Source organism: Sphaerodactylus townsendi, linkage group LG05, assembly GCF_021028975.2.
Source record: "Sphaerodactylus townsendi isolate TG3544 linkage group LG05, MPM_Stown_v2.3, whole genome shotgun sequence".
Classification (NCBI taxonomy): Eukaryota; Metazoa; Chordata; class Lepidosauria; order Squamata; family Sphaerodactylidae; genus Sphaerodactylus; species Sphaerodactylus townsendi.
The window spans coordinates 122,726,556-122,753,459 of record NC_059429.1 but is presented as its reverse complement, the minus strand read 5'-3'; the positions used below and the strand labels follow the sequence as shown (position 1 = coordinate 122,753,459).

Here is a 26,904-nt window from a genome sequence, read left to right as displayed (position 1 = left end):
AGGAAGGAAGGAAGGAAGGAAGGAAGGAAGGAAGGAAGGAAGGAAGGAAGGAAGGAAGGAAGGAAGGAAGGAAGGAAGGAAGGAAGGAAGGAAGGAAGGAAGGAAGGAAGGAAGGAAGGAAGGAAGGTAAAGCTGGGGCGGGAGGAGGAAAAAGGAGAAAGGGAGAAGAGAAAAAGGTAAGTAGATTGATGGCTGGGAGAAAAGGAAAAGGGAGAGCCTTCAGGTATTGCCAGGGGGAGAAAAGGAAGAAATAAAGGAATCAGATCTCCCCCTCACAAGTCCTCACAGATCACCCAAGTTTTATTCTAATTTACACCCCTCAGTTTGGATAGGAAGAGGAGAATGACATTACCTTTTGTATTTGCTGACTCTCAGTGAAAAAAGACACTGGTGTGTTTGCAATTCCACTGGCTGAGCCCTCACTAGCAGCCTGCCTGGCGAGTTTCGTTTTGCAAAACGTCCGGCAGCATTTCGAGTCGGCTTTTTCATTTTTGCAGGTGTGCAAGGAAGAATATGCCGAATCTTTCTTCTCCTTCTGCTCAATGGGAAGAGGGAGGTTCCGGGTTAAACAGCACCAAGTCAACCGAGGTTCAGCACTGAGCGTAGGGAAGGATATGCTGGACCCATGGATTTTTGAATTCCCTATATTTGAAATCCTGCTCAGTTTGGACAGTGTGCAAACATCCTTCTGCGGGGTACAGACCACGTGGCAATAAAGCATGTCGGAAGAATGGCAAAGGCACCTGGAACTCTCCATCGAAGAGGCGGGCAACCGTGAAAACGAGCTAATGTCTGGTTCCAGCTTCTTGATGTTGTCATGATTCCCACACAAAGCTGCCCTTTCAACCAGCGAGGAGACTGATATTACCGAACTGTTCCCTGAGCATATCAACTTGAGGGCGGGATTCCTCTCGGTCATGTCTGAAGAAATTAAAAAACTTCCTGCATACATAGTTGTGAAACATATTTTCTTTCCTGCTGCACAGGATGAGCAGACCACGGCGCCCCCGTAACCTTCTGGCACTTCACCAAAATTGTCCCTGTCTCTTGTTCCTGTCAAGACTTCTTTCGCCTTCTCTTTCTGCCAAGCACTCTGGAGGTTATGATGTCTCTCGTCTACCCTGGTTGCGATGCTGGTTGTTTCTAGGATTGCTGGTGAACGAGCTACAAGAGACTTCCATGTTGGGTGAGCATCCCATTTTAGCTCTTTTGTTCTGGTCGGAGGACTCAGGTCCAGTTGCAAAGGGCACACACGGACATCTGCAGAACTGGTACCCAGCAAATTGCTATTATGGGAAAGGTTAACAGAACCGGTGGAAGTCATTGGCAGTGAAATACATCCCTTTTGGTCCAACTCTCCTGGAGGAATCAGTGACACATCTCTAATGTTTCCTTCTTGTGGATACTTGAGAAGATACTTAGGGAGAAACTCATTTTTCTTTAGATGGGGAATTGCTAGTGGCTGAATGGATGAAGATGTTGTTGCTACGTCTCCTTTCTGAGGTAACATTTGTGTCCCTATTATCGTTGGACTGGTACGTTCTGATAGTTTATGAAAAGAATAGGAACTGCAGATGTATTCCTTTGTCACCTCAGCCCTGAGTTGTTCGGAAAACGAAAATGCAGTAACACTCACTATGTTATCTGCAATATAATCCTTATCATTTGAGCTCATTGTTAGCTTTTGGACAGATTCTTTGCATTCCACACTGCTGCCTAATGAATTCATGTCTGCTGTGACTTTCTGCTTTTTTTCTCTGGTAGAATGTTTTACTGAAACAGGAGCAATGACGTCAATAATTTTGAACTGATCTAGAAATTTCAAAATGCTCTCCTTTGGACGGTTAGGACCGCTGCTGGTGTTTAACATGCTCTCTTTGCTCTTCAGTTCATCCACTTTTAGCTTTTTCCTCTCCGAAGGCAACTTCTGGGATTCCTGGTCAGGTTGGCCACAGGTGCCCTGAGGTACTGGTAAGCCCCCTTGTGCAAGCGAGCAGCTTTCCTTCCCGCCAAGGGCTTCCCCTTTGACAAGTGAAATATCTTCACGTTCTGGCACATGTTTCATATACTCTTGTCTACACATCTCCTCTGATTTATCACCACACTTCTGCAAGCTAGTCCTCTCTTCGCCTGAGGCCTGGTGAAGTTGGAGTTTCAATTGACACCTAGCACTTAAAGACAGTACCTGGTTGTCATCATTGGGATCTTTTTTGAATGCACACATTCCTCTGCATCTACAGTCAGAAAACGTTTTAAGCATCCCACTGTGTTCTCCATCACTGGCTGAAAAGGATGTCTCCATCAGTTCCAAAGAACTGCCCGAACTCTCCTGAGAGGATGCACTCTGTGATATCCGACCACCAATGGAGCTTCCTTCTGACTCTTCAGTCTTTAACTTAGCAGGAGCAGCTGCTGGAGATGAAACTAGATTCTTAGGTAACGCACATTGGCCACTTCTAGACCCAGTGATGCTCTCATGACTAGCAACTTCCTTGGTATCAGACTGGCAACTTGAAACATCGGTTACCTTATTTCCCTTTTGTTTCTTTGTTGTTTGATTGCTTTTCATTTTCTGGTAGATTTTCTTAAACGTCTCGTCCCCGTAGACCTGCCATTTGTCCTGAGAGAACATTTTGACTTTCCTCTGGCTGGGTTTCTTATACTTTGTGTTCACTCCTTCGACTCTGGCTTCGGTCTTGTGGGTGCCTTTCACCTCTTCTGAAGAAGGCGACGGTTCCATCACGTTCCCAAGCGGCAAGTCGTCTACTGCCGCCTGTCTGACAAGTGCCCGGGGATGGCTGGTGGGAAAAGCCTCCGCACTCACACCAAAGTCGTTGCTGTGCGACAGACCGGAAAAACTCGTGTTTGGGGGCACTCGTGAGAAAGCCGAGAATGGCGAACTGTCCCCTCGGTCCTGAAATCTCCTGGTGCTCTCAACGAAAGGCAAGGAGTTGCTCCTGGTGACAGGCACACAGTCTATGGTGGTGGAGAACTGAGTGGGCACTGAGTGAAAAAACAACGGTTTGGCTTTTTCGACCGGCGTGAAGGTGGACTTGGAGGGGCAAAGGGACAAGTTCTTTCTCCTGTTGACGTCAAGACATCGTATGGCAAAATGGAACGAGTCTTTGTACGTGTAAGGCATCGGCAAGTCAATGCTCCCCTGCTTGGACAAGACTGTTTTTCTGGGCCTCACGTTGTCCAGGTGAGTGTCGTCCACCACCGCTTTATTCTGAGAGATTAGCTTAGAAATGTGCTCCTCGAGCTTCTTCTTTTCTAACCCCAAGCTTCCAGTTGCTTTCTCGGCCACATCGGCCTTTGAAAGATTTGCTGCTGCGCACCCGAGATCGCTCATGGAGGCATCGATCTCCGACTCTGTGCTGTGCTCACAAAGACTGTGTAGTGGGCTGGGGGATAGCATCTGCTGCTCCACGCTGTCTGAGCGTGACAGGTACCCTGAGTCGGTGCTCTCGCATTTCTTTAGCTTGTAGTCTGGAGATTTGCTATCCCACAGCCTCTCTGGATACGTGGCCTGCTGCCTCTGCAGCTGAGAATGCTGGCTGACCATCGGAGACCTCTGTTCCTGCACTTTCCTTCTCTGGAGTAGATTGGCAAGATCTTTCATGGTGTCTTTTTCAAGGACACTCTCGTTCCCCCCTCCATGTGGGGGGTTCTCAGGTGCCCCAAAGTGGTCTTCAGATACGACAGTTAAAGCATTCGCTGCTGGTAACAAAGCAGTCGGTAGATGCTTCTCACTGGCTACAGCAGTTGTAGACTCTGACATGGCTTGTTTAATAACTGCCCTTGGGTAATCGCTGATCCTATCGCTGGTTTTTGTCATCTGAGCGTTCTCGGCCTCCTTCTCGCTCTCCTCTAACAGGCTGCCGCTTTCAGACTCTGAGGGCAGCCTCGTGTTGTTGACATGAGTTTGGGTCCTCCTGTGTTTATACAGATTGCTCTGAGTTTTGAACGCGATGCCACACGTGGTACACGGGAAAGGCCTCTCCCCGGTGTGTGAGCGCAGGTGTTTCTCCAGAACGCTTGGCTTGAGGCAATCGCGTCCACAGTGCTTACAAAGATACTTCCCAGCACTTTTGGAAGATTTCCCTGGGCTGCCAAGTGGTGTGCAGGGAGAAGAGTTTTGTGGCAAAACCGGTAAACTACCAATTATGTTTATTGCCTGGGGTGGCTTCTGAGGGGAGGCCTGAAGTTGCTCAGTTCCCTCCGAATGTACCAGAGGGTTCAGGATTAAAGGCATTTGACTGTTCTTTAAGTTGAAAGTAGTTTGGCCTGCAGGCATCTGGCAGTTTGGCTGAAGGCATTCTGACTGGATAGGTTGATAAAGAGGAATAGTAAGGGCTTTCAGGTATATTGTCTGGGAATGTGCTTGTTCTGGCTGCAGAATCACTGGGCTCAGTAAGAAATTTGATGCTGCTGGTATGGCTTGAAGGCAAGAGAGTTGAACTGGCTGGTCTTCGGGTGAGACTTGGGGACCAGGAAGTCTCTGGGAATCCATTTCTTTGACGTTGTGCATAATTCGGCGTCCAGTTATCTGTAGGAGACACACATATAAGCAGTTATATTAGAAACCAACAATTTGTCTCTTTCCCACATTCAAAACTATCACAGGCCATATCTGACAACGTTCACTATAGAAGAGGATGCTTAAATAAGTGTTAAGAATTAACACCATCGCAGTACCAGTATCTAAACTCTTATTTTGCAGGATGTTGAAAAATATAATCTGGATGAGAGGGAGCAAATATAATCTGGATGAGAGGGAGCAAATGAGAGGGGAAATTATGAACTCCCCCAAACAACAATTTTCAGAAATCATCTTGAGCTGCAATGTGGAATGTTGTGGGTTTTCCGGGTTATATGGCCGTGTGACACATGTCCCAGCAGCATTTTCTCCTGACGTTTCGTCTGCATCTGTGACTGGCATCTTCAGAGGAATCAGATCCTCTGAAGATGCCAGCCACAGATGCAGACAAAACGTCAAGAGAAAATGCCAATGGAACATGGCCATACAACCTGGAAAACCCACAACAACCTAGTGATTCCGGCCATGAAAACTTTCGGCAATACAGTGTGGAAGTTTAACTGTGGCCCGTGATGCACAAGGTGTCTGCCACGTAGCAGGGCAAATGTCCATCATGTAAAGATTTCTTGTATGGATGTATTTCCCCTAGCCCCACTTTCAATATTCATTCTCCCCGTGCCAAGCAACACCGCTTTAAGTGCATCTTTAATTTTCTTTGCTGGCGGGGTGCAGGAGATTTGCCAGCGAGCACAGCTTTGCCCTGGATATCTTCCCTCCTCCAGCCTACCTAGCTTCACCCCTCCCAGTCCCTCGCACTGCCATACATGCCTACCAATTCCTTCCTGTTTCCTCCTCATTCTGCCAGATTGCTTTTTTACCGCCTGCGTGTGCTGGGACAAATGAGGCACAAAACAGTTTATGTATAACAGAGCATGGGAAACTGATGATTGGAAATCTGGAAAGGATTCCAAAATGGGGACCCTGTTGTTCCAGGTGGTCTGCGCCCCACCATTACTGCTCCCCTTCCCATTGGAGAATGGAAACAGTGGCCAGGTGGTGGTCAAGGAATCTTTTCAGATTCACTATTTCAACGTTTTTAATTTATTATATCGTAATAACAATATATCGATATACAAAGATAATCATTGTAAATATGATGCTTTTTGTGCCTTTTCGAATCAGATCCCACCCCCCACTGCCAATTCTCGCTCCCACCCAAAAAGAATCAACATGATTGCAAGGGGATTTCCCCAGCCATAGTTGGATAAGTACTTGCATTGAAGCCTCTCCCTTGCCCCTTGGTGAAAAGAGCACTCCTCCCTGAAATCTCCAAGCAATATAAATTGCGATACACACTGCATAATGTATTTGAATTATTATAGTCATTGGACTAGTAAGATGAGGCATGATTTTTCCCCAGGGAAGAAAGATATGTCTGATCACATCCAAGGGGAACACGCATGTGGCTGGGTCTTTGTCAAGAAACTTCCTCTACAGATACATAAGGCTGTTGTCCGTCTGGCTGCAGGGTCTTAAGAGTCTTTAAGAACAGAAGAAGAAAAGGAGGAGTTTGGATTTATACCCTTAACATTGATGGCTTTCCTCGACCGTAAGGAGTCTCCAAGTGGCTTACAAGCTCCTTTCCCTACCTCTCCCCACAACAGACACCTTGTGAAGTAGGTGGGACTGAGCGAATTCTGAGGGAACTGTGACTGGCCCAAGGTCACCCAGCAGGCTTCATGTGCAGGAGCAGGGAAACAAACCCAATTCTGCAGATTAGAATCCACCACTCATGTGGAAGAGTGGGGAATCAAACCCCTGTCTCCGGATTAGAGCCCACCTGCTTTTAACCACCTCGCCAAGCTAGCCCCCTCCAAAAGGAATGTCAAGCAAAATGTATTGCTGCGCTGATCTGCAGGTCTAGTCATAGTTTATTTCAAGGCTGGAATCTTAAAATTGTTCACAAATGAGTCACTCCTAAGTAATAGTTCCAGGGACAGCAGCCCTCATGAGTGGTGACAGGCAGATGTTACTGACAGAGTCTTTCATTCCTGCATGTCCATGCATCTGCGTTATTTGGTAGAAGGCACTGAAATATGCTAGGAGTAAAGCACACTGTGGAGGGGTGGGGGTGGAGAATTGCAGTACATGATGTTCCTATGAATGAGCTGAGCTCTTTGCAGTGTGACAAATTTTCAAAGCTTTTATTGTGGCTGTTCTCTTTCACTCCTTTCCCTTTTAAAAAAAACTGAATTAATGATAATCCCTGCAGTAACACAGCAAAAGGTTTTAACAAAAGCTGTAATAATTAGTGCCAATGATGGTACAAAGCAGCAGGATTTCAATTAATGCAGGCCATTCTGTCTTTGCAGGAGCAAGCTGGTGCTATCTTGTTTTGCACCATCCGGTGTTTTCCATATTGCGATGTGACGCTGCTTTGCGTATCCTGAAGTTCTTCCTGCCAAAGAAGCTATTACAAACAGATTGTGGCCTAGGCTACCCAAGAGATGCAAATAGAATACCATACCGATGCTGAGATGTCACGTCTGGTGCCAACCCAGAAGTGATGTCATCCCATTGGTGCATCACCCTAGGACTCCCCTAAAACTCTGTGATTAAGAAATGGACACAATGCCTATCCCCCCCCCCCTTGATTAAATTGTGGCTGCCAACTTGCCAACGAGCTGATGGCTGAGAGGTCTTCTGCCATAGCAAAAGGGGGTGTGCAACTGAAGTTACCATGGGGGGGTGCAACTAAAGTTACCATGGGGGGTTGCAACTAAAGTTACCAAGCAGGCAATTATTTGCATACAGTAAGGGCTAGCAGTCATATTTGTGAATGTACCAAGTCTACAATATATAATATACACTTATGGGTCTGTATCCCAATAATGCCCCAATGCACCTTCAAGTGTTTCTCTCATACAGTAATAAATATATTCATAACTACTAGTAACACTTCTACAATTGCTTCCCTAATCTCCATAGGGATAGTGTTGGCATTTGGCAGGTGCTAGTCACACAGTCCAGTAATGAAGGAGTTAATGTTGTGAATGCTAATTAGTTAGTGAGGTCAGAAGTCAGTGACCAGGTAATTGACCCCTGTTGGTTAAGCAGGCTGGCATGAGATACATGCTGGACTGCAGGTAGGATGTAGGTATATATCCTTTGTTTTCTCTCTGCACATCCTTTGTTCTCTTTAGAGTAGTATTGTAGCCATGTGACAGCAAAGTAGCTAGCTAAAGTAACTAGCCAGCTAGAAAGATATTTTCTTGTTTTGCATCCAAGTTTACCCTTCCCAACTTTTTATAGTTAGTAAACTTTGTTAACCTTAAACCAACTGACTCTGTTTCTTTATTTGCACAAACTCTGCATTTATAATAAGAGTTCTATAATAATCCCAACAGATAGCTACTAACTTAATATTGAAAACCCAACATGAGCAACCAGCTTGCCTTCCGGGTATGTCCTGGCTCTGACAAATCTTTGGAGGCTCATGAGTGCGTGTTATTTTCCATGTTGATCAATAAGTCAAGTATAAGATTGTTCTTACAAAAAATCAAGTCAGACTTCATTTGTCTCTGCAAAGCTTTCTCTTGCTGCAAAAAAATGCCTTTTTTAAAAAAGCCCTTTCTATTTCATAGAGACTGAATGCGTGGAAATGAGCAGTGGAATCGCTTTGTGGCATGATGTTAAATAAACATCAACTGATAAGTCCCTGTCATCTGGGGAGAATTATCTCTCCATTCCATAAGTATATTTGGTAGGGACCCAGGAGACAGCCTTCTCTGTGGTGGCTCCCAGACTTTGGGATGCTCTTCCTTCCTGGTCCTTCCTTGCTATCCTTCCATCATCAGGTGAAAAGGTTTTTTATTTGAGTGGCATTCAACATCTAGGTTCTTCCCACTCAGCACAAAAATGATACCCAGGGGATGTCTGAAAAAGAGGTGACTGCAGAGGTGGGATCCAGCAGGTTCTCACAGGTTCCTGAGAGTAGGTTACTAATTATTTGTGTGTGTGCCGCAGGGGGTTACTTAATTGGTGTTGATTTTGCCTCAATGTGATTTTTGCCTTAGTTACGCCCCTCCTCTCAGCAGTAGCGCGCAGAACTTGAAGCAGTCTAGCAGGAGGTGCACCGGCGTGCGTGGCAGCCTGCGCCTGCGTGCATTCGTTTCCCACCCAAGGACCGGCGCAGTGGCTGCATCCTTGCCACAACCCTGCCCAGGAATGCCCCACCCCTGGAATGCCCAGCCACGCCCCCGTCGTGCCCCGCCCAGCCCCATTGGCGCTACGCCACTGTTTGAATCCCACCACCAGGGGAACCTGTTACTAACATTTTTGGATCCCACCACTGGGTGACTGCCTCTTTGCATTCCGCACACCCAAAAGAAGACGTCGGAGGGACATCCCAAAGAGGCTGCTGGCGTGCTGTCCAGATGGTAAAGGTGTCAGAGGGGGGAAAGAGGCTTTCCCCCAGCAGACCGTGCTGTTCTCTGGTCAATTTCACCTTCGGTTTAAGCCCTACATTTTGTGTGCAGCTGAAGGGATTCTCCCTGCTGCCATTTGCTAAAGGTTGCCTCAAGATGTTTTCTCTGCAGCCTGTGATCCTGGGTGTCTTTTCAGCCCGAAAAAAAGTGCCCTGTTGTACTCAACTGTCTGGCCGATTCTGGCAATATATAGTTTTCCTATTTTTTAAAAAAATTTGACAACCTATCTCCGTAGAAAAAAAAAGATTCCCTGCAAGTAAACAAAACTAGCTGAAGAAGGAGAAAAGGTCCCTGCCCACTCTACTCATTCCTTCTGTGCTCATTTTCTAACGGCAGGAAGGATGATGAACCATTCCTGAGTCTCAATTTCAGCCTGAAGTTTTACCACCTAGGTAAACCAGGATTGTGCAACCGATCATTCAAGCCAATCCCAGCGTAAGTAGCAGAATCTCATATCTTGAGCCCAGCCTGTTTCCGCTAGTTAGTTATGAAAGGGAAGAGTGAGTGATCAGGGGCCCTTTCCGCACTTATCTTAAGCCCCGCGCTACTCTCCTCAAGTAGCGTGGGGTCCCCCGGCACTCCCCACTACAGGGGCGGCGACAATGCAGCCGCCCCGACGCTGCCGCTCTCGCACCCCCTCAGTGCACGACATCCCTGGTGCTCCTCAAACCGGCACCTTTTGATGACCCCGCGCAGGGTCGTGGGGATGTCTGGGCGCGTGCCAGAGATGCCACGCGCTGAGAGTAGTGTGCAGCAAAGGGCAGCAAAGGTAAGTGGGGAAACGCCCAGGAATCTCCACCTAAAAAGAACAAATTGGAGCTCCAAATCCAAAACTGACTTCCACAGTAGTTAAGATGAAGTTTTGTTTCTGACAAGGAGAAATGCTAGGAAAAGGAGGAGGAGGAGGAGGAATTTGGTTTTATATCCCGCCTTTCTCTCCTGTAAGGAGACGGCTTACAAACTCCTTTCCATTGCTCTCTGCACAACAGAGTTCTGAACAAACTGTGACTAGACCAAGGTCACCCCGCAGAAATGTAAGAGTGGGGAAACAAATCTGGTTCACCAGATGAGAATTCGCTGCTCAAGTGGAGGAGTGGGGAATCAAACCCAGTTCTCCAGGTTAGAGTCCAGCTCTCTTAACCACTAAACCACACTGGCTCGCTTATTTGTGTTAGCAGAAAACACGAGAAAGGTTTGTCGATTTCCATTTTTTTTATTTTAAACCAGCAATATATATATATACATGCCATGAAACAGACTAAAGTTCTTGGGACTCCAGCTGATGTCAGGGCCCTGCGGAATCTTACTCAATTCCACAGGGTTTGTAAGACTAAAAAGTTCCGCCAGACTTTGGCGGAGGCTGCCATGGGTCCATTGTATCTTGTTGCCCCCCTGAGTTGTTGGTTCCACCCTCCTTCCCCTTTCTGATAGTAAGGATTATACCAGGGATGGTGAACCTTTTCGAGACCGAGTGCCCAAATTGCAACTCAAAACCCACTTATTTGTTGCAAAGTGCCAACACGGCAATGTAACCCAAATACTGAGGCTTTAGTTTAGAAAAAAACGGTTGGCTCCAAGGCATGCGTTACTCGGGAGTAAGCTTGGTGGTAGTTGGTGACTTTGCTTTGAAGCAACCATGCAACTCTTCCAATAGGTAAATTTGCCCGTACCCCATATGTCCCGAGTCGACCTCTGCGCTCAGCAGAGGCCAATTTACTGGAGATCCCTGGCCCCTCAATGATGCGGCTGGCCTCCACTCGGGCCAGGGCCTTTACGGCTCTGGCCCCTGCCTGGTGGAACACTCTACCACCAGCTGTCCGGGCCCTGCGGGACCTTGGAGAGTTCCGTAGGGCCTGCAAGACCGAATTGTTCCACCGGGCCTTCGGAGAGACCAGCCGCTGAGGGTGCCCTGCTTTCATCCTCCCCCTGCTGTATAGGGTCCCTAACATCATCGGGACCCATCACTCTTCTTGGGAGGGTTGCATATGGGTTCGTGGGATACTGTTTTAGAATGAAAATTTTAAACTTTTATATATTTATGTTTATATATGCTTTTATATTGTTCACCGCCCTGAGCCCTTTGGGGATAGGGCGGTATACGAAATCAAATAATAAATAAATAAATAAATAAATAAATCACGACCCTAGGAGGGCTTACTCAGAAGCAAGCCCCATTACCAGCAACTGAGCTTACTCTCCAGTAAAGGATTGCACTTTAGTTCCTCGCCTGAAAATCAGTGGGGTTTAACAGCGCTTGACAGGGTGACCTACACTGCTTCCCCAAAACTAGGTCTTAGGTTTAATGCTAATATTTGAGCCCAGAGACCCAGGCCAGCCTAGATGTGTGTGGGGGACTCTATTTGCCCGTGCCCACAGAGAGGGCTCTGAGTGCCACCTCTGGCACCCGTGCCATAGGTTCGCCACCACTGGATTATACAATGAGACAGGATTGATAAATATAATATGGGCCCTGCCTGTCACCCATCTTGCTGTCGTTTAGGAGTCATGCCAAGACAAATAAAATTTGGTACTCTTGTAACCCAAGTCACACTGATTATTAGAAAAGCTTGGAAATAGAACATTTGCACTATGATCCAAAACAAAACATCACCCTTCTTGAGACTTTCAAAGTCGACGGACACTGTTTAGGGCTGCTCTGTTGTGTATGTTACTTTAAAAACTTGGATCCAGAAATACATGTACCTCATGATAGAGCCAAAAATTTCAATTTTAAGAGAAGGCACATTCTGGCATTTGGGAGGTCCGTTGCTTCGTGCTTTTGATTTGAAAGACACTACCTTCTGGTAGTGGTCAAGAACTCGTTTCCATCCCTTGTGAAGCGTAAGCTTAATTTACTAGTACTGGTATGAGTTAATTTATAACTCTTTGAAGACCCTTTCATAAAACACATATGTCTCTCCAGATTTCATGGTTGTCACTTTAATTGGGCCCAAGCAAACTCGTTAAAAAATGCGGTTCATAAAACATGAGAAGATGAATCCCAAAATACCTATGGAAGTATTTTTAAAGGAGCCACAAGGCTGCTCAGAGAAAGGCAACTGATTCATCCATATTTTTTTTTTACATTATTTACTAACTTCCAGATGTGAAACCAGACTGCAGCAATTTTCTTTACTCGTTTCTCATTAGGGGTTATTCTCAAAAGCATTATAAATCACAAGCTGAGCAGATATCGTAGCCTGGTAGAACTAGCAATTCTTTATTCTGCATTTCAGACGATAACAACTCTTGATTTCATCAGAGACTCACGTGGAGCCCTCGTTAACATATCTTCCTTTCTCATGTGCATTTTTTTTTCAAATCCTGCGTCCGAGGTAGGATTGAAGTCAGTATGGTTGAAGAAAAAAGGAGCTGGTTTTACACCCCACTTTTCTCTTCCATAAGCAGTCTCAAAGTGGCTGGCAATTGCCTTCCCCTCCCCACCACAGATACCTTGTGAGGTGGGGCGGGGGGGAGGCTGAGAGAGTTCTGAGAGAACTGTGACTGACACACGGTCACCCAGCAGGCTTCATGTGGAGAAGTGGGGAATCGAACTCGGTGGCAGTGTTTCCCAACCTTTTCGAGGTCAGGGTACCCTTGACCTCACTCTTCATATCTCACGGTATCCTTGCCGCCACCCTCCACCGTCCCCTCCCATTGCCCCTACTTGCCACACACCCCACCTTCCCCTCCCAGGGTGAAGGGAAGCACGGGGGGGTGGCTGCTGACCTTGTGGCAGGCCCTGCCCCATGGGCCAGCTCCATGTCCTTGCTGGCGCCGGTGGGAGACACCACAAAAATGAGGGGGGGCGGTAGTGTTGCTGCGGTACCCCTGGGACATGCTCACAGCACCCCAAGGTACCATGGAACCCTGGTTGAGAATGGCTGGTTTAGAGTCTGCTGCTCTTAGCTACTATGCCCCACTGGCTCTCTCATATTATGTTTTTCCTTTCTTGTCTAATTCCAGTGTCTGAAAATGGGATCACCTCCACTGTTTGGCTGGCTAGACCTTATAGTTAAAAGAAACTCCCCTTTCAATACTGCCTGCTCAACTTTCACACCAATTGTGGCCCGTCTGCCTCTGTTCGAGTAAGAAGAAAACTATAATCAATCCCTCTGTTTGGTTCGCCTGTAGGAGTGGGGAAACAAATCCATTGCACCAGATTAGAGTCCGCCACTCATGTGAAGGAGTGGGGAATCAAACCTGGTGTTGGGGTCCATTCACAGAGGCTTCTGACTTCTTGTTGCTAACATCTGTTCCCACCTTGCAGTTGCCAATCTAGGCCCAAAAGAGATTTGGAAAAGTGTTTTGTGCAACAAGAATGCTTGTTTGGAGCTAAAGAATGGACTCGTGTGCTGGCCTCCACCTCTGACTTCTCACTTATGCCGTTCTCATTCATCCCCCACCCCACCCCTGATTAGAGCCCTATCCACCACTCATGTAGAGGAGCAGTGAATCAAACCCAGTCCTCCAGATTAGACATAGAAGAAGAGGAGTTCGGATTTATATCCCCCCTTCCCCCCTCACAACAAACACCCTGTGAGGTGGGTGGGGCTGAGAGAGCTCCGAAAAGCTGTGACTAGCCCAAGGTCACCCAGCTGGCGTGTGTGGGAGTGCACAGGCTAATCTGAATTTCCCAGATAAGCCTCCACAGCTCAGGCGGCAGAGCTGGGAATCAAACCCGGTTCCTCCAGATTAGAATGCACCTGCTCTTAACCACTACGCCACTGCTGCTCCTAGCCACATAGCCACTCTGGGCCACTACACCACGCTGGCTCTACATAGGATCTGTGTTTCTAGGGGACAAAAGAGTCATTGAAGCAAGGCATTGATAGATTGTAAACCCCAGACATCTACAGCGTGAGCTCAGATCTACATTTCGTACAACAAACTGTCTGGCATACCAGGAAGTTGGATGCTGGCTTGGGGTTTGACCAGAGGTGGGATCCAGCAGGTTCTCACCAGTTCCCGAGAGTGGGTTACTAATTATTTGTGTGTGCCGAGAAGGGGTTACTAATTGGGTCTGCTTTTCCGTTAGAAATTCCATTAGGTCCAAAAATCATAAAGTCCTGTTGTTTCCTATGTGGCTGGTTAGCGAAGGTAGAAAACGGGATAATTCTCCCTGTTGGGCTGTTTTAAAAACATGTTTTAGAAATAAAAGTTCCTCGTTTAAGGAAAGTATCCTTCTTTTGATTTCTAGAAACAAAATTAAGTATTTGAAAGTATTAAGTATTTGACAGGCGGTCAATTAGAGGAGAAGTCGTTGTTTCTGTTCGCAGTATAGGACTTGCTATAATGAATTTAAATTATGGACAGAAAGATACCAGCTGGAAATTAGGAACTTTTTTTTTTTACAGTAAGAGTTTTTTACAGGACCAGAGAAATTATTAATGCCCCGCCCCGGAATGCCCGGCCATGCCCCTGTCGTGCCCCACCCAGTCCCATTGGCGCTACGCCACTGTTTGAATCCCACCACCATGGCAACCTGTTACTAAAATTTTTGGATCCCACCACTGGGTTTGACCCAGACACAGCAATGAATGACTGGGCTTAGACTGGAGTAACTCTCTTAAGGGTTGCACTGCGAATCTAATCTGCTACATTTTTTATTATGTCCTTCCCTAAGGAGCTGAGTTTGTCCTCTTCTTCACTTCATTGCTACCACAACAGCCCTGTGAGGTAGTCTGAGACCGAAAGAAAGCAACTGGCCCAAGAGCACCCAGGCAAACTGAAATCATGCTTAAATTAAAATAGGCAACCAGTGTGGCACATGCTCAATTTCTCCCTCCTCGCACAATATTTCATCTCAATGCAGACCCGGTAACCTGGGTCTTCCCGATCTAACTCAGCAACCCTCCACCAAGGCCGCATTCCTGCCCAGAGGTAGTGTCATCTATCTTAAGTAGTATTCAGACATTTTGGTGGCACATGTAGAACACTGGGGGTCCCTAATCCTTACCTGCAATGGCTTCTGACAGCCAGCGGAAGAAGATATTTGTATACTGCTCATGCTGCCCTAATGGAGTTAGTAACTCTGATATGGGAAATTCTGGAGATTTGGGGAGCTCCAAGGAACGGGGAACAGCTCAGCAGTAATGTGATACATTTGTGTTTTGATCATTTTCTCCAGGGGAATTGACCTCTGTAGGCTGGAGATCATGTGTAATACGTAGAGAATTCCAGGATCCACCTGGAGGTTGGAAACGTTATATCCTAAGGATAAGATCCTCAGTTTTACCATGGGCCCTTAAAAATGGCACGGACAGCAACCAAGGATCACACCTAACACCGGGGAGTTAGTTTATGGCCTTCAGGCACAAAGGTCTCATTGAATGTCTGTCTGAGATCTGCGTATTATATGCATACCTCACTGATGTACATCACGGCGGGGGGGGGGGGGGAGCTGCCGTGTCTGAAGTGCTATTTTTCGGTCCTTAAAAACAACCTTAAAGCTTGGGGAGCACTCAGTGATAATAGTGCATGCTTGGTGGGTGGCTAGGGCTGCCAAGCCCCTGGTTAGAGTGGGGGATTCCCACCACCACCACCACAACAACAACAACACTGGTAAAATACCAGCAGTGATAAACGGTAGCTCTAGAAATCACCAACAACTCTATGATTTTACCACAGAGTTTCCAGCAATTCCTAGAGTTACCTGTGCGTCTTCTCTTTCTCTCTCTCTTTTTTTTACTGGAAGTGATGTGACATTGGAGCTGGCTCTGTGGCCCTTCCATACTCCTGCCCACAGCCCTTCTGCCCGGTGCCAGATTTTCCCTGGCTACCCCATGGGTAGTTGTGGATTAAAGGTCAAAACCCACTGCTGAGACCTTGCCCTTTGAGCTCTCCTGCCTTTTGCCTTTTCACTTCTTGCCCTTTGTGGTCTCGGCTCTGCAAAGAAAGGTTGGGGAGTGTTTGCATTTGCATGCACTATTAATTACAGCCTGGTTGGGGGTGGGGATGGGGGGGGACAGCAACAGAAAGAAGAAAAACTCCCCACTGAGGACGGTACATCCCTTGCCAGCCCATGTTTCCTTGTGGCTTTTCTGTTCCCTCTAGCCACCAGTGTTATTTTTTTTTCATTGTTTCCTAGGCAAATAGCATTCCTCAATAACAAAATAAAAGCGTTCTCATCTGAGTGTGAAGCCATGGTGCGGTTTATTCTGCAATCCCACATGTACTTGGCGACATCTACAGTTCTGCTTTGCACCGAGACCAATACATCTGTGTTTTTCTAGCAAAGATCAGAGCACGACATCTTCTATTTACACTTCAGATAAGCCACAATAAGGCAGATGGCTATTATTGCGGGGAAAGACGATTGATGGTTGAGATGCAGAACGATTCACGGGCTTTGAAAAGTCCACAGCCAATTATGTGGACTTCCCGCCACTGGGAAAATAGAAGTGACCTTGCTAAAACGGAGCTGTATAAAGTTATACTTCAAACGGCAAGTGCGTCTTCTTTTAAACAAGAGCTTTGTTTGTTAAATGCACCAAAAATACACAGTAAACCAAAAAAGGGACAAAAACTCCTTATCCAAGACACTAAAGATGAGATTTCAAAAGACAAATATATAGAACTGGTTGAAACAAGCACCCGCGCACACAGTGACTAGGGTCACGGAGGCACACGGAATCATAAAAGGATCAGTTTGATGTAAAGAAGAAGTGAAGGTTGTTTAGCAAAATGGAGAAGTGAGAAAACAGGGCCACTTTCAGCCAATTTAGGAAAGGGCCTATCTCAACATGGAGGGAAGCAGGAGTCTCCTTCTTGGGAGGTTTTTAAACAGAGGCTGGATGGCCATCTGTCAGGAGTGCTTTGATGATGTGCTCCTGCATTGCAGGGGGTTGAACTTGATGGCCCTTGGGGTCTCTTCCAACTCTATGATTCTATATTAATGTCCTTTTATTCACGTGGCTGTCAATCCATTCGTAAAGTAGAAGGGGAGGGGTCTTTTACCAAAAAAAGAGTGTGCAGAAGCGTTGAAAGAAACCCTTCCCCATCCCTTGCCTTGTTTTGCTCGCAACATTTTTATGTGCTGGATGTTTTGCTGGATGTACTATGTCGAATTACAGAAACGCTCAGTGCATAGATACTGGTGGTATCCTCAGATGCTGTTTCCTTGTATTGTTCCCAGAATGCACTTCTCCCCATCTACACATCCTAGGTCAGTGATGGCGAACCTATGGCACGGGTGCCAGAGGTGGCCCTCGAAGCCCTCTCTGTGGGCAGGCGCACACAGAGTTTGTCATGGGGCGGAAAATCACACACACACACATTTAGGCTGGCCTGGGCCACTGAGCACAACATGTGTACACCACGGTGAGCAGGGAGGACTCGGCTGGCTGACCTGGTGCCTGTGCTCCGGGTGGCTGCTGCCGGGGGAAGGGGGCGCAGAAGAGGCAGAGATGCTAGAGAGGCACAGAGCGGTGTGCGCGGGACTTGCTGGAGACTAGTGCAGGCTGGCCCCTGCTCGAGCGGGTGGGGCGGAGGAAGAGGGAGCCAGCCGGTTTTTTCTAAACTAAAACCTCAGCATTCCGGTTAAATTGCTGGGATGGCACTTTGCAAAAAATAAGTGGGGTTTGGGTTGCAATTTGGCACTCGGTCTCAAAAAGGTTCACCATCACTGTCCTAGGTAGATTCCATATTAAACAGATCAGCAAATATCAGCAAATTGTTTCTTTATTTCGCTGCTTTTATGAAAGCAACTGTTACCATATTGCTACAAAGATGTATGATATATAATGTCCAACACAATTTAAAATAACATCTAAAATGACAGTTTATATTTATGCAGCTATTTCTAATAGAATTACCTGAACGCACTGAAGAAATTTCTGTTGAAAACGTGGACTAGCGCGCAACGCGTTCTGTGAATGTGGCTGCTGTCGCCGTAGTTTCTTCATCACTTGCTGGAGCTGTTGCTGTCAACTACCACAACTCATCTTAATATTTTTGATTCACTGAATTTTTGGAGATACTGACTCTTTCTACTGACTGGAACGTAATATGACTATTGCAGGTTTCGTGCCTCATGGACAATGTTTATGACATGCTCTCATAATATATGTGTTTATTACCTTTCTATCCAGTTAAATAACCACAATATATCCTTATGAACAATCTTTATGAACGGTTTATGAAGTATCTGTTGAAATTACACTCAAACTAACTGCTTATACCTCATTGCCTTGTATCCCTATATATACAGTCCTTGTTTTTTAGGCTTGGCTGGCCTCATATCTTTCAGTACTAGGTAGATTCCACACAGCATGTGTATAATGGGTTGAAGTTGGTATAAAGGAATCCACTTTCCTTTTTCCCGTTCACATGCGTGACATGCAGGCAGTGATTGGAGACCATGGAAACAATCTGAGTTGCTTTTTGCAATCTGAGTTTGCTTTTTTTAATTTCCTGCAACACAGGTGTAATTGCACAGGCATACAGAAATGAACCTCAACAACCAGGCTGTTCATCCTACAATACGATCAGCTGCAGCTGCATAGCTGCGCATGTGCAACATGCAAAATAAAGAAAAAGAAAAAGGGACTTCCCTGCAATGGCAGGGCAATAATGAACGTATTGCTGTTCTAGGGGGATTCTCCCTAACTGTGGATGGTGCGGTAGAAGAGTGGGAAATAAAGTGACTCCTGCCTGGCCATTTCCATGAGAGTGGCTCCAATCTGGGATTTTGCAAAAGAATTGCTGGTTTAGCAATTTTCAAAAATCCTGGGTTGAGGGAAATAAAAAAGGTAAAGTTTCCCCTTCAGTCATATCCGACCCTGGGGTACCACTGCGAGCAGTGATTTCATAGGCTTTGTGGGGTAGTTTGCCATTGCTTTCCCCGGCTATTCTTTACCACCTAGCTATGTGCTAGGTCAGTTGTTCTCAACCTTCCTAATGCCGCGACCCTTTAATACAGTTCCTCATGTTGTGGTGACCCCCAATCCTAACATTTATCCATTTTACAGATGGAGAACACTGATGCAGAGAGTCTTAGGCGACTCCTGCGAAGGGGTCATTCGATCCCCAAAGGGGTCCCGACCCCCAGGCTGAGAACCACTGTGCTAGGTACTCATTTACCGACCAAGGAATGGTTGGATGGCTGAGTTGACCATGAGCCAGCTGCCAGGATATCTGACCCACAGCGGGCTTGAACTCCTGACCGTATGAGTGGCAGTGCAAGCACTTAACCACTACGCCATGGGGACGGGACCTGTGCAAAGTCCCCACTCTGTGGATCCAACTGTGTTCCAGTGCCACTAAGTCCTTGTTCCAATCTTGGCAAGTGTAGCAGGCCCTAACAAGTACATCCCAAACTCATTAAAAAATGTTCCCGAAAAAGCCCAATTGCCTCTTTTTTAAAAAAAACCAAACACAGGCAGTTTCAAGTCAGCTGAGAGATTCCTCATCTTTTGGCAACAACTCATATGCAGGAGGCATGTTCAGGGCTTCACTTCCAAAGCACGAACACACTGAGCCTCTTTTATGTTCCTTGTCTCACTGTCACCAATTTTTCAAATGCTTACAAAATGGCTTAATCTGTGAAATGGCATCTGGTAAAATCTCACTCTGCCGAATAGCTGAGAGGCGGGAACCAGCCTACGTGTTTGGACTCCTGGAGCCTCATATACATAAGAGCGCTGTTTACAAAACTTTATGGTGGTAGGGCCGGCCGTAGATGTCAGGAACTGAAGAGCACTTCATTCCTGGGACCTAGCCTGTTGCGTTAGCTGAGACTGTGGTGGTCAAGTATCAAGAACCTTTTTCCAGACCTTGCTGGGAGCATGAATAAAGTTGCCAGCACTGGGTTGGGAAGTATGTGGAGATTTTGGGGGTGCAGCTTGTAGAGGGGAGAGGGAAAGGAGATTGTCAGCCCCCTTGAGTAGGCTGACCAGACATCCCGCTTTTGGCGGGACAGTCCTGCCTTAAAACAATTTGTCCCGTGTCCCGCAGGTTTTTTCAAGTGTCCCGGTTTTTTGAAGGCTGCCGCACTGCCTTCTGGGGCACAAGGCAGTGTGGCAGCCTCCCGCATGCAGCCACAGGAGCGCACGGCCTTTTGGGGTGCTCCCGTTTCACGGGAGCGCCCCAGAAGGCTGTGCGCTCCTGCGGCTGCACGCGCGCAGCCACCCGCCCATCCCAGTTCACAAAGGTGACCATCTGGTCACCTTACTCTTGAGTCTCCTATAGGAAAGGGGGGTATCAATCTAAACTTTTCTTCAAATCCCCCTCCCTTTCCCCCCCCCCTCTCTCCCCTTGTCACTGCTGCAGCCAGGAAAATTGTTTTAAAATACACTCTTGTTGGAAACAAAGTTGTAAAAAGTCCTCCTGACCACCAGGGAGGGCAGACCCAGATTGGGGAAGGTGGAGTAGAGGCAAAAAGAGACCCTGCTTGTGTTGTTCCTTTGCAGACACCCAAGAGAGAGGCTTGTATTTAAAACAGAAGCTTGTCTGAAAGAAAGTTTTTTAAAAGCCCTCCGGATCAATGGAGAGGGCAGAAGCACAGCAGGGAAGGTGGGGTGGAGCCAGGAAAAGACTCTGCTTGTGTTGTTCCTATCCAAGTATCGCTACAACCATTTAAAGAGGCAGAGTGGGAAGTATGAAAAGCAGTGCGAGGGAGTGAGGGGTGAGACTAGGATGGCTAGCTGTGGGCAGAGGGAAGAGGTCTGGGGCAGAGCTGTGTTCACTGGCAACTCTGCCCACTCTGGCTACAAAGCAAAATTACATTTGTGCTAGATGTGGTCTTGCTTTGCCGCAGGGAGAATAGAAAGTAAAAGCGGGGCTTGAGGAAATACATCCATGCAAGAAATTTGCTCCCATCACCCAGCAGATGACTTCTCCGTAATCGGCCAATGTATAATGAACCACTATTTGCCAATCTTCAAGCCAACAAATGCATCCTTCAGCATTTGCAATCAAAGCCTGTCTCCTACCGTTCCACACAATGAAGTTCAACATTGTCCTTGAGTCGAGGTGGCTTTTCCTTTGATGGAAGAGCAATTTCCATGGGAAGGAGGCTAGTAGATATTAAACTCTGCTGAGTGCTTTTGTAGGAAAGAGGCCACTGTACAGTAGAACTAGGTCACCCGAACGTAGGCACAAATTACAGTATCAGCTGCTGGCACTCACTGGATACGCTAGGCTGTTTCCGCCTCCAACCTTTTGATTTCACAACATCAGAACACATGCAGATCCTTTTCATCAATACAAAGAGTCACAAAGAAGGACAGAACTACTGATAGCCCCTCTGTTACTTATCCCAGCTCCTCCAAGCCTTCTAAGGTGGCTTCTCCATTTATCTGAGACTACTCAGAAGTTAATCTCATTGTAATAGAGGCAATTAAAAAGGTAATAGAACATAAAAACTCAAACAGGACAATCCAGATTTTGGCCGAGGGTAGGGGAGCTGTGTAGTGTCCAGAGATGTCATAGCGAAGGCAGAACCACACCATCTCCAGGGGCTTCGCAGTGCAGGCAGGAGGAAAATTCAAAATCCCTCCTGCTGCCTGAAAAGCCCCTTAGAAGAAACCGAATTACGCCACTATTTTTGTGACCTAAGTCTGAGGGATGTGCTAGTTACTGTTGCCGGCTTCAGGTCTTCCGCTCCTCCTGCTTTCTTTCACCCATGCAGGAGCTGCTCTGCCCACCTCTCAGCTGGCATTAATGGGGGAGGGAGATCAATGGATCCAGTACCCTAACCATTACACCACACTGCCCCCTTGCTGTCAACAAGAAATCGGGCTTTCTGAATTTTGTCCAGTGTGCTAGAGAAAATACGGCAGCCCCTCTCAGCATAGTCTGCTAAACCTGGTTTCTCCAGGGGACCTGTAGAGAATGTGAGGGTCAAATTGAATGGGAGTGAGGGACAATCAACACTTGTTTTCTGAATCAGATTTTTGAATGTGTTGATCATGGCGTGGGTATTATCTGTTATATAATCGGGCTTTTTTTAGTAAATGTGCATGTGTTTATTTTTATGTTACGGTCCTGGTTTTTCAGCTCTGCGGCTAGCTGCAATGAGGCTTTGAGAAAGGAAGGACAGAAATGTTTCTAATAAATAGGTTACGCTGCAGTGCCATGGAACAACACCCCAATCGCCCATCTGTCAAAAGCCATCATGGACTCCCTAACAAATACACGTACATCTCAAACAAACAAAGCTACATTATTCTGAGCAGACTCTTTATTAAGGTCAGTACTGTCCACCATCTGGGCAGTGGCTCTCTAGAGCAGAGGTGTAGTGAGGGGGGAAAGCGCCTGGTGCACTGATGCGTCCTCCGCCCCCGCCCTGCCCCAAAACGCCCCTGGAACACCCTTGCCACACCCCCACAGGGGCACATGCCCAGTGCGTTGCGCGCCCCTTTTCCCTTGGAGCTACGCCTCTGCTCTAGAGTCTCAGGGAGAGGTATTCCACATTACCTACCCTGTTTCCCCGAATATAAGACATCCCCGGAAAATAAGACGTAGTAGAGGTTTTGCTGAAGTGCGAAATATAAGGCATTCCCCCAAAAGTAAGACGTAGCAAAGTTTTTGTTTGGAAGCATGCCTGACGAACAGAATACAGAAATATAAGACATCCCCTGAAAATAAGACATAGCGCATCTTTGGGAGCAAAAATTAATATAAGACACTGTCTTATATTCGAGGAAACACGGTACTACCTGATCCTCAGGGGTGGTCTTAACTATGCCTAGGATTGCCAGGTCGCCCACTGTGGTTGCCAGTTTCCTCCAATAGTGGCAACCATAAAAGGAGGATGTAGGGGAAGGGGGGATTCTGTTGCCTTCAGTCACTCTAAGGCCCCCAAATCATGCTTTTAAATTCACCCCCTCCCCAGCCAAATGAGCCAGCAGCAACCCACAACCCTTGAGAGTCAGAGTGGCATAGTTGTTAAGAGGTTAACCAATACCGGAGGCTAACTAGCCCCACCTTTTGTGTTTATTTTGAAGCAAAAACTTACATATGAAGCATCATTTTGTGCATATTTGTACTTACTTTGATATTAATTGTAAATGTACTTTGTACATGATTGTACTCATGTCAGTACAAATTGTAAATGCATAAAGTTGTGAAAATCACATCATATGAATCATTGCTTATAAAATTGTGTATTTATATGCTGTGGATAAAATTACCCACATTGTTCGTGGTTTAAGCCATTGCATACAGTTTTATATTGTTGCCAAATCTCCAGGGGGCACCTGGATATCTCCTGCTATTATAACTGATCTCCAAATGACCAAAGTGACCCCTGGAGAAAATGGCTGCTTTGGAGGGCAGAATCTAAGGCATTATACCAGTGGTGGCGAACCTATGGCACTCCAGATGTTCATGGACTACAATTCCCATCAGCCCCTGCTAGCATGGCCAATTGGCTGATGGGAATTGTAGTCCATCAACATCTGGAGTGCCATAGGTTTGCCATTATGGCATTATACCCTGCTGAGGGCAAACCAGTCAAGCCTGGCAGAGAAGTATTTGGAGAAGCAGAAGGAGCCAGCAACATGAAAGGGGGGGTGAGGGGGAAAGCATGGGTGGCAAAGTGAAGCTAGGTAGGGTGGCTGTGGGCAGAGGGAAGATGTCCTGGCCAAAGCTGTGCTCACTGGCAAATTTGTCCTGCTCTGGTAGTGAAGCAAATTAAAGTCATGCTAGAAGTTGGCCAATTGTACACAACTGGGAAGGAGTGAGAGTCCTTCCCCACCCACCCCATTGGGAACACCTGCAGGGGGTGGGGCCTGGCAGCTACAACAGGAGTTCCACCAGCAGCCCAAGGCAGCCAGCCTGTTCAGCCCTGCCTGGGACAGACCCTCCTGTTGGTCTGCCTGCCTGCCTGCCTGCCAAGCAGAAGTCCACCGGGTGAGCTGCCGCCTGCTGCCACTGGGAAGGAGTGAGAGTCCTTCCCCACCCACCCCATTGGGAACACACTTCCGTGGGGTGGGGCCTGGCATACAACAGGAGTTCCACCAGCAGCCCAAGGCAGCCAGCCTGTCTCAGCTCCTCCCTGCCTGGGACAGACCCTCCTGCTGGTCTGCCTGCCTGCCTGCCTGCCAAGCAGAAGTCCTCCGGTGAGCGGCAGCCTGCTGCAACTGGGAGGGAGTGAGAGTCCTTCCCCACCCACCCCATTGGGAACACCTTGCAGGTGGGGCCTGGCAAGGCAGCTACAACAGGAGTTCCACCAGCAGCCCAAGGCAGCCAGCCTGCTCAGCCCTGCCTGGGACAGACCCTCCTGTTGGTCTGCCTGCTTGGTGTGGTAGTAGTTAGCGAGGCTATAGGTTTTGGGGAGAGCGGCTGAACAATGGGGGCACCTACTTTGGGGCAGGGGATCCCGGTATTGATGGGACGGGGTAGATATAGCGGTAGGCGGCGGCCATATGATAGAAGACGAACAAGATACGGTCATGCTCGTTCGCCTTCTGACCTCCGACCTATCCCAAGAGACGACGGTGGCAGAGTTCAGGGTTACTCTGCTTCGTCGCTGGTGCTGATCAATGCCAGGTCCATCAACAATAAAACCGCTGTGCTCCGAGATTATCTCGAAGCCCAACAGATGGACCTGGCTTGTATCACTGAAACCTGGGTGCGTGAGGGTGAAACCGTCGCCTTAGGCGAAGTCACGCCACCCGGGTTCGCGTGCCTCCACCAGCCACGAACACAGGGCCGGGGGGGAGGTGTGGCGATGTTCATCCGTGATTCCATTCCCTTCAGGGCGGCCCCCATCCCAGAGATTGCCAGCATGGAGTGTGTCGGCCTAGAGTGGTTGGCCGTGGAGAGGATGGCGGTCCTCCTGGTGTACCGGTCGCCTAGCGCACCAGGGGACAGCCTGCTGCGGCTGCTGGAGGTGGTGGCGGACTGGGCATTGCGGTTCCCCAGTCTTATTGTTCTGGGGGACTTTAATGTCCATGCCGACACCGCCTCATGTACAGTGGCTGCGGACCTGGTGTCATCCATGGCGGCACTAGGCCTCTCCTTGGTAAGTTCTGGCCCCACTCATGAGGCCGGCCACACGCTGGATTTGGTCTTTGGTTTGGGGGTTAATATGGTCATATCCTCTACGGATAGAATGCCATGGTCTGACCATTACGCCTTGAAGGTTCGGATGGCCCTGCCACGCCAAACCCGTCTAGGCGAGGGGCTGATTTATGCCCGCCCGCGGAGACTTATGGATCCGATTGGTTTCCTGAATGCTCTGCGGGACCCTGAACCCGCCGGTACACTTGATGAGCAGGTGGAGGACTGGAATTCCCGGCTCTCCGATGCCATCGAGATTGTTGCTCCCCGGCGTCCTCTTCGCCCCCGTGTTCGGCAGGCTCCTTGGTATACCGAGGAGCTGCGCCATATGAAACGGATGCTTAGACGACTAGAGCGAGTGTGGCGGAAATCTCGCGACGGCGCTGCGCGAACATCTTATAGGACGTTTATGAAGGCCTATGAGATGGCAACGAAGGAGGCGAAGAGGGCTTTCTTCTCCTCCTCTCTTGCGTCTGCTAGCTCCCGCCCGGCGCAATTATTTCGTATAATTCGGTCTTTGACCTCCTTATCGGAAGGGTCTACAAATCATCGATTGGCTATTAGCTGTGAGGCATTCATGAGCTTTTTTGCAGATAAAGTCACGTTGCTTCGCCGGGACCTTCCCGCCACGTTATCTACAATTAGTGAACTGGAGGCTCCCTTGCCGTCTTCGGGCCCAAGTTTGGCCCAGTTCTCCCTGCTCTCCGAAGCCGCTGTTGACAGGGCCTTGGCTGCTGTTAGACCTACTACCTGTCCTCTGGATCCGTGCCCCTCCTGGCTTATAAAAGCTTGCCGGGCGGAGCTACGACCCCATCTGTTGAACATCATCAATGGCTCCCTTGAGCAAGGGGTCTTTCCGGATGGGTTGAAGGAGGCAGTGGTCCGCCCACTCTTGAAAAGACCATCGTTAGATCCAGGTGATCTGGCCAATTACCGCCCCGTCTCGAATCTTTCGTTTCTGGGGAAGGTAATTGAGAGAGTGGTGTTGGAGCAGCTTCAGGGTTTCCTGGATGACGCATTGGCTTTCGACCCCTTCCAGTCCGGCTTCCGTGCTGGGCATGGGACGGAGACCGCTCTTGTCGCCATCACAGACACGCTCCGTATGCAACTCGACCGGGGCGGATCGGCGCTGCTGGTTTTGTTAGATCTTACCGCAGCGTTTGATATGGTCGATCACGACCTTTTGACCCACCGCCTGGCCGCTTCCGGGGTACGGGGCACTGTCCTTCAGTGGATTGCCTCGTTTCTCCGGGACCGGAGTCAGCAAGTGTGGTGCGGGGATGAAGCCTCCCGGAGGTGCCCGCTTCAGTGCGGAGTACCGCAGGGAGCGCTGCTATCCCCGCTATTATTTAACATCTATATGCGACCACTTGCTCAGTTGGTGCGGAGCTCTGGGCTGATCTGTCATCAATATGCTGATGACACTCAGCTCATTCTGTTGATGGAGGGGGGAGCGGTTGCCGCCCCTGCGGCTCTCCAGCATTGTTTGGAGGCGGTAGCTGGTTGGTTGCAGCAGAGCAGGTTGCAACTGAATCCATCGAAGACGGAGATCCTCTGGCTAGACCGCAGGGGTGAGGTTAGGGATTTCCAGCCGCCGGTGTGGGAGGGGGTCTCATTGGCGCCGACCCCCTCTGTTCGCAGTCTGGGGGTCCACCTGGATTCGTCTCTCTCAATGGAGACCCAGGTGGCCCATACAACCCGGACTGCATTTTTCCATCTTCGCCAGGCCCGGCGGTTGGCTCCCTTCCTCTCCCAGGCGGATCTGGCCACTGTGATCCATGCAACGGTCACCTCCAGGCTGGACTATTGTAACTCGCTGTACGCCGGCCTTCCCTTGCGTTTGATTCGGAAGTTAAAACTGGTCCAACA

At 48.2% G+C, this 26,904-nt stretch overlaps 1 protein-coding gene across 2 annotated transcripts in view; it reads right to left on the bottom strand.

Annotated features, from left to right (window-relative positions):
* Positions 1–26,904, bottom strand: part of ZNF831 (zinc finger protein 831) — a 72,910-nt gene that overhangs the window by 22,936 nt on the left and 23,070 nt on the right. For both annotated transcript variants that reach the window (XM_048497980.1, XM_048497981.1), the window contains exon 2: positions 353–4,549. In XM_048497980.1, coding sequence (XP_048353937.1) covers positions 353–4,531 — 4,179 coding nt within the window. In that variant the 5' untranslated portion in view covers positions 4,532–4,549. The remainder of the gene's footprint in view (positions 1–352; positions 4,550–26,904) is intronic.